We start from the raw sequence: 14,331 nt of genomic DNA on the forward strand, positions 1-14,331 counted from the left end.
TCTCTCTCCAGTCTCTCTCTCTCTCTCAGTCTCTCTCTCTCCAGTCTCTCTCTCTCTCCAGTCGCTCTCTCTCTCCAGTCGCTCTCTCTCTCCAGTCGCTCTCTCTCTCCAGTCGCTCTCTCTCTCAGTCGCTCTCTCTCGTCTCTCTCTCTCCAGTCGCTCTCTCTCGTCTCTCTCTCTCCAGTCGCTCTCTCTCTCAGTCGCTCTCCTCTCTTTCCGCTCTCGCTCTCTCTCTCTTTCCGCTCTCGCTCTCTCTTCTTTCGCTCTCGCTCTCTCTCTCTTTCCGCTCCGCTCTCGCTCTCTTTCCGCTCTCGCTCTCTGCTCTCTTTCCCTCTGGCTCTCGCTCTCTTCCACTCTGGCTCTCGCTCTCTTTCGCTCTCGCTCTCTCTTTCCGCTCTCTGCTCTCTCTTCCGCTCTCGCTCTCCTTTCCGCACTCGCTCTCTCTTTCCGCTCCGCTCTCTTTCGCTCTCGCTCTCTCTTTCCGCTCCGCTCTCTCTTTCCGCTCTCGCTCTCTCTTTCCGCTCTCGGTAATATATATAACAAGACAAATATATGTTGGTAAAAGAAACAACATATAACAAAAGCAAATATAATAACTTAGGATATAGCCAATAAAAAATAAATATATCCAGTAGACCATATAGACAGCAAACAAAAAATTATCTCTGGTCTCTCCGGTCTCGAGGTCTTATCTCGTCTCTCCTCCACTCTCTCTCTTTCCGCTCTCGCTCTCTCTTTCCAGTTTCGGCTCTCTCTTTCCAGTCTCGCTCTCTCTCGCTCTCTTTCTAGTCTCGCTCTCTCGTTCTCTTTCCAGTCTCGCTCTCTTTCTAGTCTCGCTCTCTCTCGTTCTCTTTCCAGTCTCGCTGTCTCTCGTTCTCTTTCCAGTCTCTCTCTCTCTCTCTCTCTCTCTCTCTCTCTCTCTCTCTCTCTCTCTCTCAGTCTCTCTCTCTCTCTCAGTCTCTCTCTCTCAGTCTCTCTCTCTCTCTCCAGTCTCTCTCTCTCTCTCCAGTCTCTCTCTCCAGTCTCTCTCTCTCTCCAGTCTCTCTCTCTCTCTCTCTCCAGTCTCTCTCTCTCTCTCTCCAGTCTCTCTCTCCAGTCTCTCTCTCCTCTCTCTCTCTCCTCCTCTCTCTCTCTCTGCAGTCTCTCTCTCTCTCTCCAGTCTCTCTCTCTCTCTCAGTCTCTCTCTCTCTCCAGTCTGCTCTCTCTCCAGTCGCTCTCTCTCTCCAGTCGGCTCTCTCTCTCCAGTCGCTCTCTCTCTCGGTGAGCTCTCTCAGTGCTCTCTCCACTCTTTCCAGTCTCTGCTCTCTCTCTCGCGCTCTCTTTCCAGTCTCGCTCTCTCTCGCTCTCTCTTTCCAGTTTCGCTCTCTCTCTCTTTCCAGTCTCGCATCTCTCTCTTTCTAGTCTCGCTCTCTCTCGCTCTCTCAGTCTCGCTCTCTTTCCAGTCTCGCTCTCTCTCTCGCTCTCTCTTTCCAGTCTCGCTCTCTCTCGCTCTCTCTTTCCAGTCTCGCTCTCTCTCTCGCTCTCTCTCTCAGTCTCGCTCTCTCTGCGCGCTCTCTTTCGCAGTCTCGCTCTCTCTTTCCAGTCTCGCTCTCTCTCTCTCGTCTCTCTCGCTCTCTTTCAGTCTGCTCTCTCGCTCTCTCTCTTTCCAGTCTCGCTCTCTCTCGCTCTCTCTTTCGGTCTCTCTCTCTCACGTGCTCTCTCTTGTCTCGGTCTCTCTCTCTCTCTCTCGGTGCGCTCTCTCTCTCGTCTCTCTCTCTCCAGTCGCTCTCTCTCTCGCGCTCTCTCTCTCTCTCTATCGCTCTCTGTCGCTCTCTCTCTGCGCTCTCTCTCGCGCTCTCACTCTCGCGAATCTCTCTCATCGCGTCTCCTCTCTCAGTCGTCTCTCTCGTCTAGCGTGCTCTCTCGGTCGCTCTCTCTGCTCTCTCTCCAGTCGCTCTCTCCTCGCTCTCTCTCCAGTCGCTCTCTCTCGTCTCGCTCCAGTCGCTCTCTCTCGTCTCTCTCAGTCGGCTCTCTCTCAGTCGCTCTCTCTCTCAGTCGCTCTCTCTCAGTCGCTCTCTCTGGTCGCTCTCTCGCTCTCTCCAGTCGCTCTCTCTCGCTCTCTCTCCAGTCGTCGCTCTCTCTCGCGCTCTCTCTTTCCAGTCGCTCTCTCTCGCGCTCTCTCCACAGTCCTGCTCTCTCTCGGCTCTCTCTCGTCTCGCTAAACTCTCTCAGCGCTCTCTTTCCAGTCGCTCTCTCTCGCGCTCTCTCTCGCAGACGCTCTCTCGCGCTCTCTCTCGCCGCGCTCTCTCTCGCGCTCTCTCTTTCGCGTCTCGCTCTCTCGCTCTCTTTCCCGGTCTCGCTCTCTCTCGCTCTCTCTTTCCAGCTCTCGCTCTCTCTATCTCTCAGTCTCGCTCTCTGCTCTCTTTCCAGTCTCGCTCTCTCTAGCTCTCTCTTTCCAGTCTAGCTCTCTCTCGCTCTCTCTCTCGTCTCTCTCTCTCTCCAGTCGCTCTCTCTCGCTCTCTCTCTCTCCAGTCGCTCTCTCTCTCTCTCTCTCCAGTCTCGCTCTCTCTCGCTCTCTCTAGTGGCTCTCTCTCTCTCCAGTCGCTCTCTCGTCTCTCTCTCTCGTCTCCAGTCGCTCTCTCTCTCTCAGTCGCTCTCTCTCGTCTCTCTCTCTCTCCAGTCGCTCTCTCTCGTCTCTCTCTCTCCAGTCGGCTCTGATCGTCTCTCTCCAGTGGGTCTCTCGTCCTCTCTCTCTCCCAGTGGCTCTCTCTCGTCTCTCTCTGTCCAGTGGCTCTCTCTCATTCTCTAACCAGTGTCTCTGTCTCTCTCTCTCTGCAGTCTGCTCTCGTCTCATATATCATCTCTCCAGTCGCTCTCTCTCGTCTCTCTCTCTCTCCAGTCGCTCTCTCTCTAGTCGCTCTCTCTCTCCAGTCGCTCTCTCTCGTCTCTCTCTCTCTCAGTCGCTCTCTCTAGTCTCTCTCTCTCTCAGTCGCTCTCTCTCGTCGTCTCTCTCTCTCCAGTCGCTCTCTCTCGTCTCTCTCTCTCCAGTCGCTCTCTCTCGTCTCTCTCTCTCCAGTCAGCTCTCTCTCGTCTCTCAGTCTCTCTCTAGTCGCTCTCTCTACGTCGCTCTCTCTAGTCTCTCTCTCTCTGTCTAGTAGCTCTCTCTCGTCTCTCTCCAGTCGCTCTCTCTCGTCTCTCTCCAGTCGCTCTCTCTCGTCTCTCTCCAGTCGCTCTCTCTCGTCTCTCTCCAGTCGCTCTCTCTCGTCTCTCTCCAGTCGCTCTCTCTCGTCTCTCTCCAGTCGCTCTCTCTCGTCTCTCTCCAGTCGCTCTCTCTCGTCTCTCTCCAGTCTCTCTCTCTCTCAGTCTCTCTCTCTCCAGTCTCTCTCTCTCTCAGTCTCTCTCTCTCCAGTCTCTCTCTCTCTCCAGTCGCTCTCTCTCTCCAGTCGCTCTCTCTCGTCTCTCTCTCTCAGTCTCTCTCTCTCCATGTCTGACACTCATGCTTTCCCAGTCTCCCAGCGCTCTCACTCTCGCTGCCAGTCTCTATCCAGCTAGCTCGCTCTCAAACCTCTATCGCGCTCTTCAGCAGGTCTCGCTCTCTCTCAGCTCGCTCTCTCAAGCTCTCTCTGCTCTAGTCTCTCTCTCTCCAGTCTCTCTAGTCTCTCTCGTCTCTCTCTCGCTCTCTCTCTTTCAGCTCTCGCTCTCTCTTTCCAGTTTAGCTCTCTCTTTCCAGTCTCGCTCTCTCTCGCTCTCTTTCTATTCTCGCTCTCTCTCGTTCTCTTTCCAGTCTCGCTCTCTTTCTAGTCTCGCTCTCTCTCGTTCTCTTTCCAGTCTCGCTCTCTCTCGTTCTCTTTCCAGTCTCTCTCTCTCTCTCTCCAGTCTCTCTCCAGTCTCTCTCTCTCTCTCTCTCTCTCTCTCTCAGTCTCTCTCCCTCTCTCTCTCTCTCTCTCCAGTCTCTCTCTCTCTCTCTCCAGTCTCTCTCTCTCTCAGTCTCTCTCTCAGTCTCTCCCTCTCTCTCTCCAGTCTCTCCCCATCTATCAGTCTCTACATCTATATCTCTCTATACATCTCTCATATCTCTATCTCTCTCTACTCCAGTATATACTCTCTCTACTCTCTCTATATATATCTCTCAGGTCTCCTCTCTCTCTATACATCTCTCTCTCTCTCCAGTCTCTCTCTCTCTCTCTCTCTCTCTCTCTCTCCAGTCTCTCTCTCTCTCTCTCTCTCTCCAGTCTCTCTCTCTCTCTCCAGTCTCTCTCTCTCTCTCTCTCCAGTCTCTCTCTCTCTCTCCAGTCTCTCTCTCTCAGTCTCTCTCTCTCTCCAGTCGCTCTCTCTCTCCAGTCGTCTCTCTCTCTCCAGTCGCTCTCTCTCTCGAGTCGCTCTCTCTCTCCAGTCGCTCTCTCTCGTCTCTCTCTCTCCAGTCGAAACTCTCTCGTCGTCTCTCTCTCCAGTCGCTCTCTCTCCTCCATCTCACTCTCTCTCTTTCCGCTCTCGCTCTCTCTTTCCAGTTTCGCTCTCTCTTTCCAGTCTCGCTCTCTCTCGCTCTCTTTCTAGTCTCGCTCTCTCTCGTTCTCTTTCCAGTCTCGCTCTCTTTCTAGTCTCGCTCTCTCTCGTTCTCTTTCCAGTCTCGCTGTCTCTCGTTCTCTTTCCAGTCTCTCTCTCTCTCTCTCTCTCTCTCTCTCTCTCTCTCAGTCTCTCTCTCTCTCTCCAGTCTCTCTCTCTCTCTCCAGTCTCTCTCTCTCTCTCCAGTCTCTCTCTCTCTCTCCAGTCTCTCTCTCTCTCTCCAGTCTCTCTCTCTCCAGTCTCTCTCTCTCTCCAGTCTCTCTCTCTCTCTCTCTCCAGTCTCTCTCTCTCTCTCTCCAGTCTCTCTCTCCAGTCTCTCTCTCCTCTCTCTCTCTCCTCTCTCTCTCTCTCTCCAGTCTCTCTCTCTCTCTCCAGTCTCTCTCTCTCTCTCGGTCTCTCTCTCTCCAGTGGCTCTCTCCCTCCAAAGTGGCTCTCTCTCTCCCGAAGTGGCTCTCTCTCTCCAGTCGCTCTCTCAAATCGGCGCTCTCTCCAGTCGGCTCTCTCTCGTCTCTCTCTCTCCAGTCGCTCTCTCTCTCCGGTGAGACCACCAATAATGACAGAATACGCGTATGGCAAAGAGGTGCGTAGTAATAGAGTTAGACAATAATATGTATGTGAGCAGAGGTATGTATGGCAAAAGTAGCGGAGGCACAATGGCGAGATATGTAATATGTAATAGACCCAGAATAATAATATATGTACACGAATATGTAGTAATGACGAGCAAGAGTACGAATATGGCAGACGATAGAATATGTGGGCTATAGATGCCGGAATATGACAGAGCCGCTCTCGCTCTCTCTTTCGGCTTACCAGCGCTCTCTCTGTCCGCTCTCGCGCTCTCTCGTGCGCTCTCGCTCTCGCTCATCTATGCCGACTCGCAGGCTCTCTTTGCGCTCTGGCGATCTCTGAGCACGACTCTCGACTCTCTGTCTCTTTCAAGACTCGGGCGCTCAATCTCAGCTTTCCGCTCTCGCTCTCTCTCTCTTTCCAGTCTCGCTCTCTCTCGCGCTCTCTTTCCAGTCTCGCTCTCTCTCGCACTCTCTTTCCAGTCTCGCTCTCTCTCGCTCTCTCTTTCCAGTTTCGCTCTCTCTCTCTTTCCAGTCTCGCATCTCTCTCTTTCTAGTCTCGCTCTCTCTCGCTCTCTCTTTCCAGTCTCGCTCTCTCTCGCTCTCTCTTTCCAGTCTCGCTCTCTCTCGCTCTCTCTTTCCAGTCTCGCTCTCTCTCGCTCTCTCTTTCCAGTCTCGCTCTCTCTCGCTCTCTCTTTCCAGTCTCGCTCTCTCTTTCCAGTCTCGCTCTCTCTCTCTCGCTCTCTCTCGCTCTCTTTCCAGTCTCGCTCTCTCTCGCTCTCTCTTTCCAGTCTCGCTCTCTCTCGCTCTCTCTTTCCAGTCTCTCTCTCTCCAGTCGCTCTCTCTTTCCAGTCTCTCTCTCTCTCTCTCAGTCGCTCTCTCTCTCGTCTCTTTCTCTCTCTCTAGTCGCTCTCTCTCGTCTCTTTCTCTCTCTCCAGTCGCTCTCTCTCGTCTCTCTCTCGCTCTCTCTCGTCTCTCTCTCTCTCCAGTCGCTCTCTCTCGTCTCTCTCCAGTGGCTCTCTCTCGTCTCTCTCCAGTCGCTCTCTCTCGTCTCTCTCCAGTCGCTCTCTCTCGTCTCTCTCCAGTCGCTCTCTCTCGTCTCTCTCCAGTCGCTCTCTCTCGTCTCTCTCCAGTCGCTCTCTCTCGTCTCTCTCCAGTCGACTCTCTCTCCAGTCGCTCTCTCTCCAGTCGCTCTCTCTCAGTCGCTCTCTCTCCAGTCGCTCTCTCTCGTCTCTCTCCAGTCGCTCTCTCTCGCTCTCTTTCCAGTCTCGCTCTCTCTCGCGCTCTCTTTCCAGTCTACAGCTCTCTCTCGCGCTCTCTTTCCAGTCTCGCTCTCTCTCGCGCTCTCTTTCCAGTCTCGCTCTCTCTCGCGCTCTCTTTCCAGTCTCGCTCTCTCTCGCTCTCTTTCCAGTCTCGCTCTCTCTCGCTCTCTTTCCAGTCTCGCTCTCTCTCGCTCTCTCTTTCCAGTCTCGCTCTCTCTCGCTCTCTCTTTCCAGTCTCGCTCTCTCTCGCTCTCTCTTTCCAGTCTCGCTCTCTCTTTCCAGTCTCGCTCTCTCTCGTCTCTCTCTTTCCAGTCTCGCTCTCTCTGCTCTCTCTTTCCAGTCTCGCTCTCTCTCCAGTCTGCTCTCTCTCGTCTCTTTCTCTCTCTCCAGTCGCTCTCTCTCGTCTCTTTCTCTCTCTCCAGTCGCTCTCTCTCGTCTCTCTCTCTCTCCAGTCGCTCTCTCTCGTCTCTCTCTCTCTCAGTCGCTCTCTCTCTCTCTCCAGTCGCTCTCTCTCGTCTCTCTCTCTCTCCAGTCGCTCTCTCTCGTCTCTCTCTCTCTCCCAGTCGCTCTCTCTCGTCTCTCTCTCTCTCCAGTCGTCTCTCTCTCGTCTCTCTCTCTCTCCAGTCGCTCTCTCTCGTCTCTCTCTCTCTCCAGTCGCTCTCTCTCGTCTCTCTCTCTCTCCAGTCGCTCTCTCTCTCGTCTCTCTCTCTCTCCAGTCGCTCTCTCTCGTCTCTCTCTCTCTCCAGTCGCTCTCTCTCGTCTCTCTCTCTCTCCAGTCGCTCTCTCTCGTCTCTCTCTCTCTCCAGTCGCTCTCTCTCGTCTCTCTCTCTCTCCAGTCGCTCTCTCTCGTCTCTCTCTCTCTCCAGTCGCTCTCTCTCGTCTCTCTCTCTCCAGTCGCTCTCTCGTCGTCTCTCTCTCTCCAGTCGCTCTCTCCTCGTCTCTCTCTCTCTCAGTCGCTCTCTCTCGTCTCTCTCTCTCTCCAGTCGCTCTCTCTCGTCTCTCTCTCTCTCCAGTCGCTCTCTCTCGTCTCTCTCTCTCTCAGTCGCTCTCTCTCGCTCTCTCTCTCTCTAGTCGCTCTCTCTCAGTCTCTCTCTCTCAGTCTCTCTCTCTCTCCAGTGGCTCTCTCTCGTCTCTCTCCAGTCGCTCTCTCGTCTCTCTCCAGTCGCTCTCTCTCGTCTCTCTCCAGTCGCTCTCTCTCGTCTCTCTCCAGTCGCTCTCTCTCGTCTCTCTCCAGTCGCTCTCTCTCGTCTCTCTCCAGTCGCTCTCTCTCGTCTCTCCAGTCTCTCTCTCTCTCTCTCCAGTCTCTCTCTCTCTCCAGTCTCTCTCTCTCTCCAGTCTCTCTCTCTCTCAGTCTCTCTCTCTCTCCAGTCTCTCTCTCTCTTTCCAGTCGCTCTCTCTCAGTCTCTCTCTCTCGCTCTCTCTCTCGTCTCTCTCTCCAGTCGCTCTCTCTCTCCAGTCGCTCTCTCTCTTTCCGCTCTCGCTCTCTCTCTTTCCGCTCTCAGCTCTCTCTCTCTTTCCAGCTCTCGCTCTCTCCCTCTCTCTCTCTCTCTCTCTCCAGTCTCTCTCTCTCTCCAGTCTCTCTCTCTCTCAGCTCTCTCTCTCTCTCCAGTCGCTCTCTCTCTCCAGTCGCTCTCTCGTCTCTCTCTCTCTCGTCTCTCTCTCTCATCTCTCTCTCTTTCCTCGCTTCTTTCCGCTCTCCTTCCGCTCTCGCTCTTCCCTCCTCGCTCCCTCTCTTTCCGCTCTCTTCTCTTTCCGCCTCTCTCTTTTCTCTTTTCCGTCTTCGCGGGTCTCTTTCCGCTCCGCGTTTTCTTTCCGCTTCCGTCGCTTCTCTTTCCGCTCTCCTCTCTTCCGCCCGCCGCTCTCTCTTTCCCGCCTGCTGGTTTCTCGCCCGCTCGTCGCTTCCTCTCTTTTCCGCTTCCGTCGCTCTCTCTCTTTCCGCTCTCTCTTTTCTTTTCCGTCTCTCTCTCTTTCTCTTTTCCGCTCCGTCGCTTCTTCCGCTTTCCTTTTCGTCAGTTTTCTTTCCGCTCTCCGTCAGCTTTCCTGCCTGCTTTCTGCTTTTCTCCGCTCTGCTGCTTTTTCTGCTTCTGCTGCTTTCTTCCGCTTCGCGTCTTTCTTCCGTCTTCGTCGTCGCTGGCTTTTTCCGCTCGCGTCGCTTTCTCTTTCCGCTTCCGTCGGGCCGCTTCTTTCGTTTCGCGTCGCTTTCGCTTCGCCGCCATTTCTTTTCTCAGCTTCGCGTTTTCTCTTCGTTTCCGCGTCGTTTCTCTTTTCCCCGCTCCGCGTTTCTCTTCTCGCTCGCGTCGTTCTTCTGTCCGCTCGCGCGCTTCTCCGCTCGCCGCTTTTTCCGCTTTTCGCTGTTTTTTCCGTCTGCCGTTCTTTTCCGCTTCGTCGTCTTCCGCTTCCTCCCTCTCTCTCTTCCGCCCCGCTCTCTCTTCTCTCTCGCCTCTCTTTCCTCTCTCGCTTCTCTCTTTCCGCTCCCGGCTCTCTCTTCCGCTCTCGCTCTCTTCCGCTCCTCGCTTCTTTCCGCTTCCGCTCTCTCTTTTCCGTCTCGCTTCTTCTCAGCCCCGCCGTCAGCTTCTTCGCTCTCGTCGCTTTCTCTGGCCTCACAGACTTTCTCTTCGCTGCCGATTTCTTCGCCGTCGCATTTCTTTTCCGCTTCCGTCAGCTTCTCTCTCTTCCGCTTCGTCGCTCTTCTTTTCCGCTCTGCTGCTTTCTCTTCTGGCTTTCGTCGTTTCTCTCTTCTTTTTTCCGCTTCTTCTCTGCCGCTTTCTTTTCCGCTTTCTGCCACAAGGCTTCTTTTTTCTCCGCTTCGTCAAGGCTTTTCCGCTCTCGTCCAGCTTCTCTCTCTTTTCTCGTCATTTCTCTCTTTCCGCGCCCGCTCGCTCTCTTCTTCGCCGCTTCTCTCTTTTCCGTCTCGCTCGCTCTCTTTCCGCCCGTCGCTTCTCTTTTCCGCTCTCCCTTCTCTTCCCGCTCTCGCCTCTTTCCCTTCTCGCTTCTTCCTCTCTCTCGTCTTCTCTCTTTCCGCCCGTCTTTCCGCTCCTCGTTTCTCTCTCTTTCCTGCCAGCTCTCGCTTCCTCTTTCCGCTTTCCCCGCTTTCTCTCTCTTTCCGCTCTTGCCTTCTTTCCTCGCTCTCGTCGCTGGGCTTCTTCCGCTCTCCTCGCTCGCTTCTCCCGCCCGCCAGATTCTTCTTCCGCTCGTCGCACTTTCTCTTTCCGCTCTCGCTCGCACTCTTTCCGCCCGGCTCGCTCTTCTCTCTTTTCCGCTCGCTCGCTTCTCTTCTCTCTTTCCGCTCGTCGCTCTCTTCTCTCTTTCCGTCTCGCTCGCTCTTCTCTCTTCGCCTTCTTGCCGCTTTCTTCTTCAGCTTTTCGCCGTCGTTCTTTTCCGCTCTTGCCAAGGCGCTTCTTTTTCATTCGTCAAGGCCTTTTTCCGCTTCGTCATAAGGCTTTCTTCCGTCAAGGCTTCTCTTTTCCGTCAAGGCTCTCTTTTACGCTCTGCTTTCTTTCCGTCCGCTCGCTTCTCTCTATCCGCTCTCTCTCTTTCCGCTCCGTTCTCTTTCCGTCTCAAGCCTTCTCTTTCCGCTCCGTCGCTCTTTCCGTCTTCCGTCTGGCTTTTTTTCCGCTCCGTCGTTCTTTTCCGCTCGTCGCTTTTCCGCTCTCGTCAGTTTTTTCTTCCTGCTCGCGTTTTTTTCCAGCTCTTTCGTCGTTGTTCTTTCCGCCCGTCAAGGCTTCTTCGTCAAGGCTTTCCTCTTTCCGTTGCTTCTTCGTCGTCTTCTCTTTCACAAGGCTTCTCGTCGCGTCTTCTTTTCGTTCTCTTTCCAGTCTCGCTCTCTTTCTAGTCTCGCTCTCTCTCGTTTCTCTTTCCGTCTCGCTGTCTCTCGTTCTCTTTCCAGTCTCTCTCTCTCTCTCTCTCTCTCTCCAGTCTCTCTCTCTCTCTCCAGTCTCTCTCTCTCTCTCCAGTCTCTCTCTCTCTCTCCAGTCTCTCTCTCTTCTCCAGTTCCTCTCTCTCAGTCTCTTCTCCTCCAGCTCTCTCTCTCTTCTCTCCAGTCTCTCTCTCTCTCTCTCCAGTCTCTCTCTCAGTCTCTCTCTCCTCTCTCTCTTCCTCTCTCCTCTCTCTCTCAGTCGCTCTTCTTCTCTCCTCTCCAGTCTCTCCTCTCAGTCGCTCTCTTCTCCAGTCGCTCTCTCTCTCCAGTCGCTCTCTCTCCTCCAGTCGCTCTCTCTCGTCGCTCTCTCTCCAGTCGCTCTCTCTCGTCTCTCTCTCTCCAGTCGCTCTCTCTCTCCAGTCGCTCTCTCTCTCTCTTTCCGTCTCTCTCTCTTTCCGCTCTCGCTCTCCAGTCGCTCTCTCTCTCTCTTTCCGTCTCTCTCTCTTTCCGCTCGCCTCTCTCTTTCCGCTCTCTCTCTCTCTCTTTCCGCTCTTCTCTCTCTCTTTCGCGCTCTCTCTCTCTCTTTCCGCTCTCTCTCTCTCTTTCCGCTCACGCTCTCTCTTTCCGCTCTCGCTCTCTCTTTCCGCTCCGCTCTCTCTCTTTCCGCTCTGCTCTCTCTCTTTCCGCTCTCGCTCTCTCTCTTTCCGCTCTCGCTCTCTCTCTTTCCGCTCTCGCTCTCGTCTCTTTCGCTCTCGCTCTCTTCCGCTCTGGCTCTCTTTCGCTCTCGCTCTCTCTCTCTTTCCGCTCTGGCTCTCTCTCTCTTTCGCTCTCGCTCTCTCTCTCTTTCCAGTCTCGCTCTCTCTCGCGCTCTCTTTCCAGTCTCGCTCTCTCTGCGCTCTCTCTTTCCAGTCTCGCTCTCTCTACGCTCTCTCTTTCCAGTCTCGCTCTCTCTCTCCAGTCTGCAGTCTCGCATCGCTCTCTCTTTCCCAGTCTCTCGCTCTCTCTAGCGCTCTCTTTCCAGTCTCGCTCTCTCTCGCTCTCTCTTTCCAGTCTCGCTCTCTCTCGCTCTCTCTGTCGCTCTCGCTCGTCTCTCGCTCTCTCTTCCAGTCTCGCTCTCTCTCGTCTCTTTCTCTCTCTCCAGTCTCGCTCTCTCTCGTCTCTCTCTCTCCAGTCTCGCTCTCTCTCTTTCCAGTCTCGCTCTCTCTCTCTCGCTCGCTCTCGCTCTCTCTCCAGTCTCGCTCTCTCTCGCTCTCTCTTTCCAGTCTCAGCTCTCCTCATCTCTCCTTTTCCAGTCTCCTCCTCTCCTCCCCAGTCGCTCTCTCTTTCCAGTCTCTCTCTCTCTCTCTCCAGTCTCGCTCTCTCTCTCGTCTCTCTCTCTCTCTCTAGTGGCTCTCTCTCGCGTCTCTTTCTCTCTCTCCAGTCGCTCCTCTCTGCGTCTCTTTCTCTCTCTCCAGTCGCTCTCTCTCGTCTCTCTCTCAGTGCTCTCTCCTCGTCTCTCTCTCTCTCAGTCGCTCTCTCTCGTCTCTCTCCAGTCGCTCTCTCTCGTCGCTCTCTCTCCAGTCGCTCTCTCTCGTCTCTCTCCAGTCGCTCTCTCGTCGTCTCCAGTCGCTCTCTCGTCGTGCTCTCTCTAGTCGCTCTCTCTCAGTCGCTCTCTCTCGTCTCTCTCCAGTCGCTCTCTCTCGTCTCTCTCCAGTCGCTCTCTCTCCAGTCGCTCTCTCTGCAGTCGCTCTCTCTCCAGTCGCTCTCTCCAGTCGCTCTCTCCAGTCGCTCTCTCCAGTCGTCTCTCTCCAGTCGCTCTCTCTCCAGTCGTCTCTCTCCATCTCTCTCGCTCTCTCTCCAGTCGCTCTCTTTCCAGTCTCGCTCTCTCTCCAGCGTACTCTCTCCAGTCTCGCTCTCTCTACGTCTCTCTTTCCAGTCTCTGCTCTCTCTCGCGCTCTCTTTCCAGTCTCGCTCTCTCTCGCTGCTCTCTTTCCAGTCTCGCTCTCTCTCGCTTCTCTTTCCAGTCTCGCTCTCTCTCGCTCTCTCTTTTCCAGTCTCGCTCTCTCTCTCAGCTCTCTCTTTTTCCAGTCTCGCTCTCTCTCGCTCTCTCTTTTCCCAGTTTCGCTCTGTCGTCTCTCTTTCCAGTCTCGCTCTCTCTCGCTCTCTCTTTCCAGTCTGCTCTCTCGTCGCTTTCTCTTTCCAGTCGCTCTCTCTCGTCTCTCTCTCCAGTTTCGCTCTCTCTGTCTTCTCTCTCTCTAGTTTCGCTCTCTCTCGTCTCTCTCTTCTCTCCAGTCGCTCTCTCTCGTCTCTCTCTCTCTCTCCAGTCGCTCTCTCTCGTCTCTCTCTCTCTCCAGTCGCTCTCCGTCGTTTCTCTCTCTCCAGTCGCTCTCTCGTCGTCTCTCTCTCTCTCCAGTCGCTCTCTCTCGTCTCGTTTCTCTTCTCTCCAGTCGCTCTCTCTCGTCTCTCTCGTCTCTCTTCAGTCGCTCTCTCTCGCTCTCTCTCTCTCCAGTTTCGCTCTCTCTCGCTCTCTCTCGAGTCGCTCTCTCTTTCGTCGCTCTCTCTCTTCAGTCGCTCTCTCTCGTCTCTCTCTCTCAGTCGCTCTCTTTCTCGCCTCTCTCTCTCTTCAGTCGCTCTCTCTCGTTTCTCTCAGTCGCTCTCTCTCGCTTCTCTCAGTCGCTCTCTCGTCTCTCCAGTCGCTCTCTCCCGTCGCTCTCTCTCTCCAGTCGCTCTCTCTCGTCGCTCTCTCTCTCCAGTCGCTCTCTCTCTCTGCTCTCTCTCTAGTCCGCTCTCGCTCTCTCCAGTCGCTCTCTCTCTCCAGTCGCTTTCTTCTCGCCCTCTCTCCAGTCTCTCTCTCGGCTCTCTCCGCTCGTCTCGCTCGCTCTTTCGTCTCGCTCGCTCTCTCTCGCTCGTCTCGCTCTCTCTAGTCTCGCTCGCTCGCTCTCTCCGTCTCCGCTCGCTCTCTCGCTCTCTCTCTTTCCGTCTCGCTCGCAGTCTCGCTCTCTTTCTCGCTCTCTCTCTTTCTCAGTCTCGCTCTCTCTCTCTCTCTCCAGTCTCTCTCTCTGCTCCTTTCGCTCTCTCTTTCCAGTCTCTCTCTGCTCGGTCTCTCTTTCCAGTCTCTCTCTCTCGCTCTGCTTTCTCTCTCTCGCTCGCTTTGCTCTCGTTCTGCTCTCTCTCGTCTCTCTTTCTCTCTCGCTCTCTCTTTCCTCGCTCTCGCTCTCTCTCGCTCTCTCTTCTCAGTCTCTCTCTCCCTTTCTCGCTCTCTCTTTTCCACTCTCGCTCGCTCTCTTCGCTCTCTCTTTCCGCTCTCGTCTCGTCTTTCGCTCTCTCTCTCTCGCTCTCTCTTTCCAGTCGCTCGCTCTCTCTTTCGCTCTCTCTTCGCTCGCTCTCTCTTTCAGCTCTCTCGCTCGCTCTCTTTCTCTGCTCTCAGTCGCTCTTGCTCTCGTCGCTTTCTCTCTTTCCGCTCTCTCTCGCTCTCTCTCTCTTTCGCTCTCGCTGCTCGCTCTCTCTTTCCGCTCTCTCTCGCTCGTCTCTCTCTTTCCGCTCTCTGCTCGCTGCTCTCTTTCCCGCTCTCCTCTGCGTCTCTCTTTCCGCTCTCGCTCGTCTCTCTCTCTCTTTCCGCTCTCGCTCGCTCTCTCTCACTCTTTCCTCTCTCTCTCTCTCTCTCTCTCGCTCTCTCGTTTCCCTCTCCTCGCTCTCTCTGTCTCGCTCTCTCTCGCTCTCTCTTTCCGCTCTCGCTCTCTCTCTCTTTCCGCTCTCGCTCTCTCTTTCCGCTCTCGCTCTCTCTTCTTTCCGCTCTCGCTCTCTCTTCTCCGCTCTCGCTCTCTCTTTCTCTCGCTCTCTTTCCGCTCGCTCTCTCTTTTCCGCTGCTCTCTCTCGCTCGCTCTCTCTTTTCGCTCTCGCTCGCTCTCTCTCTCTTTCCGCTCTCGCTCTGCTCTCTCTCTCTTTCCGCTCTCGCTCGCACTCTCTCTCTTTCCGCTCTCGCTCGCTCTCTCTCTCTTTCCGCTCTCGCTCGCTCTCTCTCTCTTTCCGCTCTCGCTCGCTCTCTCTCTCTTTCCGCTCTCGCTCGCTCTGCTCTCTCTTTCCGCTCTCGCTTTCGCTCGCTCTCTCTTTCCGCTCTCGCTCG

At 54.8% G+C, this 14,331-nt stretch overlaps 1 protein-coding gene across 1 annotated transcript; it reads right to left on the minus strand.

Moving 5' to 3' along the window:
• Positions 1–6,376: 6,376 nt before the first annotated feature.
• On the minus strand, positions 6,377–14,080 carry LOC121844141 (vicilin-like seed storage protein At2g18540; the record flags this gene model as incomplete). Its single annotated transcript, XM_042314057.1, has 4 exons — positions 6,377–6,436; positions 8,726–8,924; positions 9,487–9,731; positions 14,030–14,080. Coding segments are annotated over 4 exons (555 nt in total), but the record flags the coding sequence as incomplete, so codon positions are not given.
• Positions 14,081–14,331: the final 251 nt, after the last annotated feature.

The sequence above is a fragment of the Oncorhynchus tshawytscha genome, unplaced genomic scaffold (genome assembly GCF_018296145.1).
Source record: "Oncorhynchus tshawytscha isolate Ot180627B unplaced genomic scaffold, Otsh_v2.0 Un_contig_3428_pilon_pilon, whole genome shotgun sequence".
In the NCBI taxonomy this organism is placed as follows: Eukaryota; Metazoa; Chordata; class Actinopteri; order Salmoniformes; family Salmonidae; genus Oncorhynchus; species Oncorhynchus tshawytscha.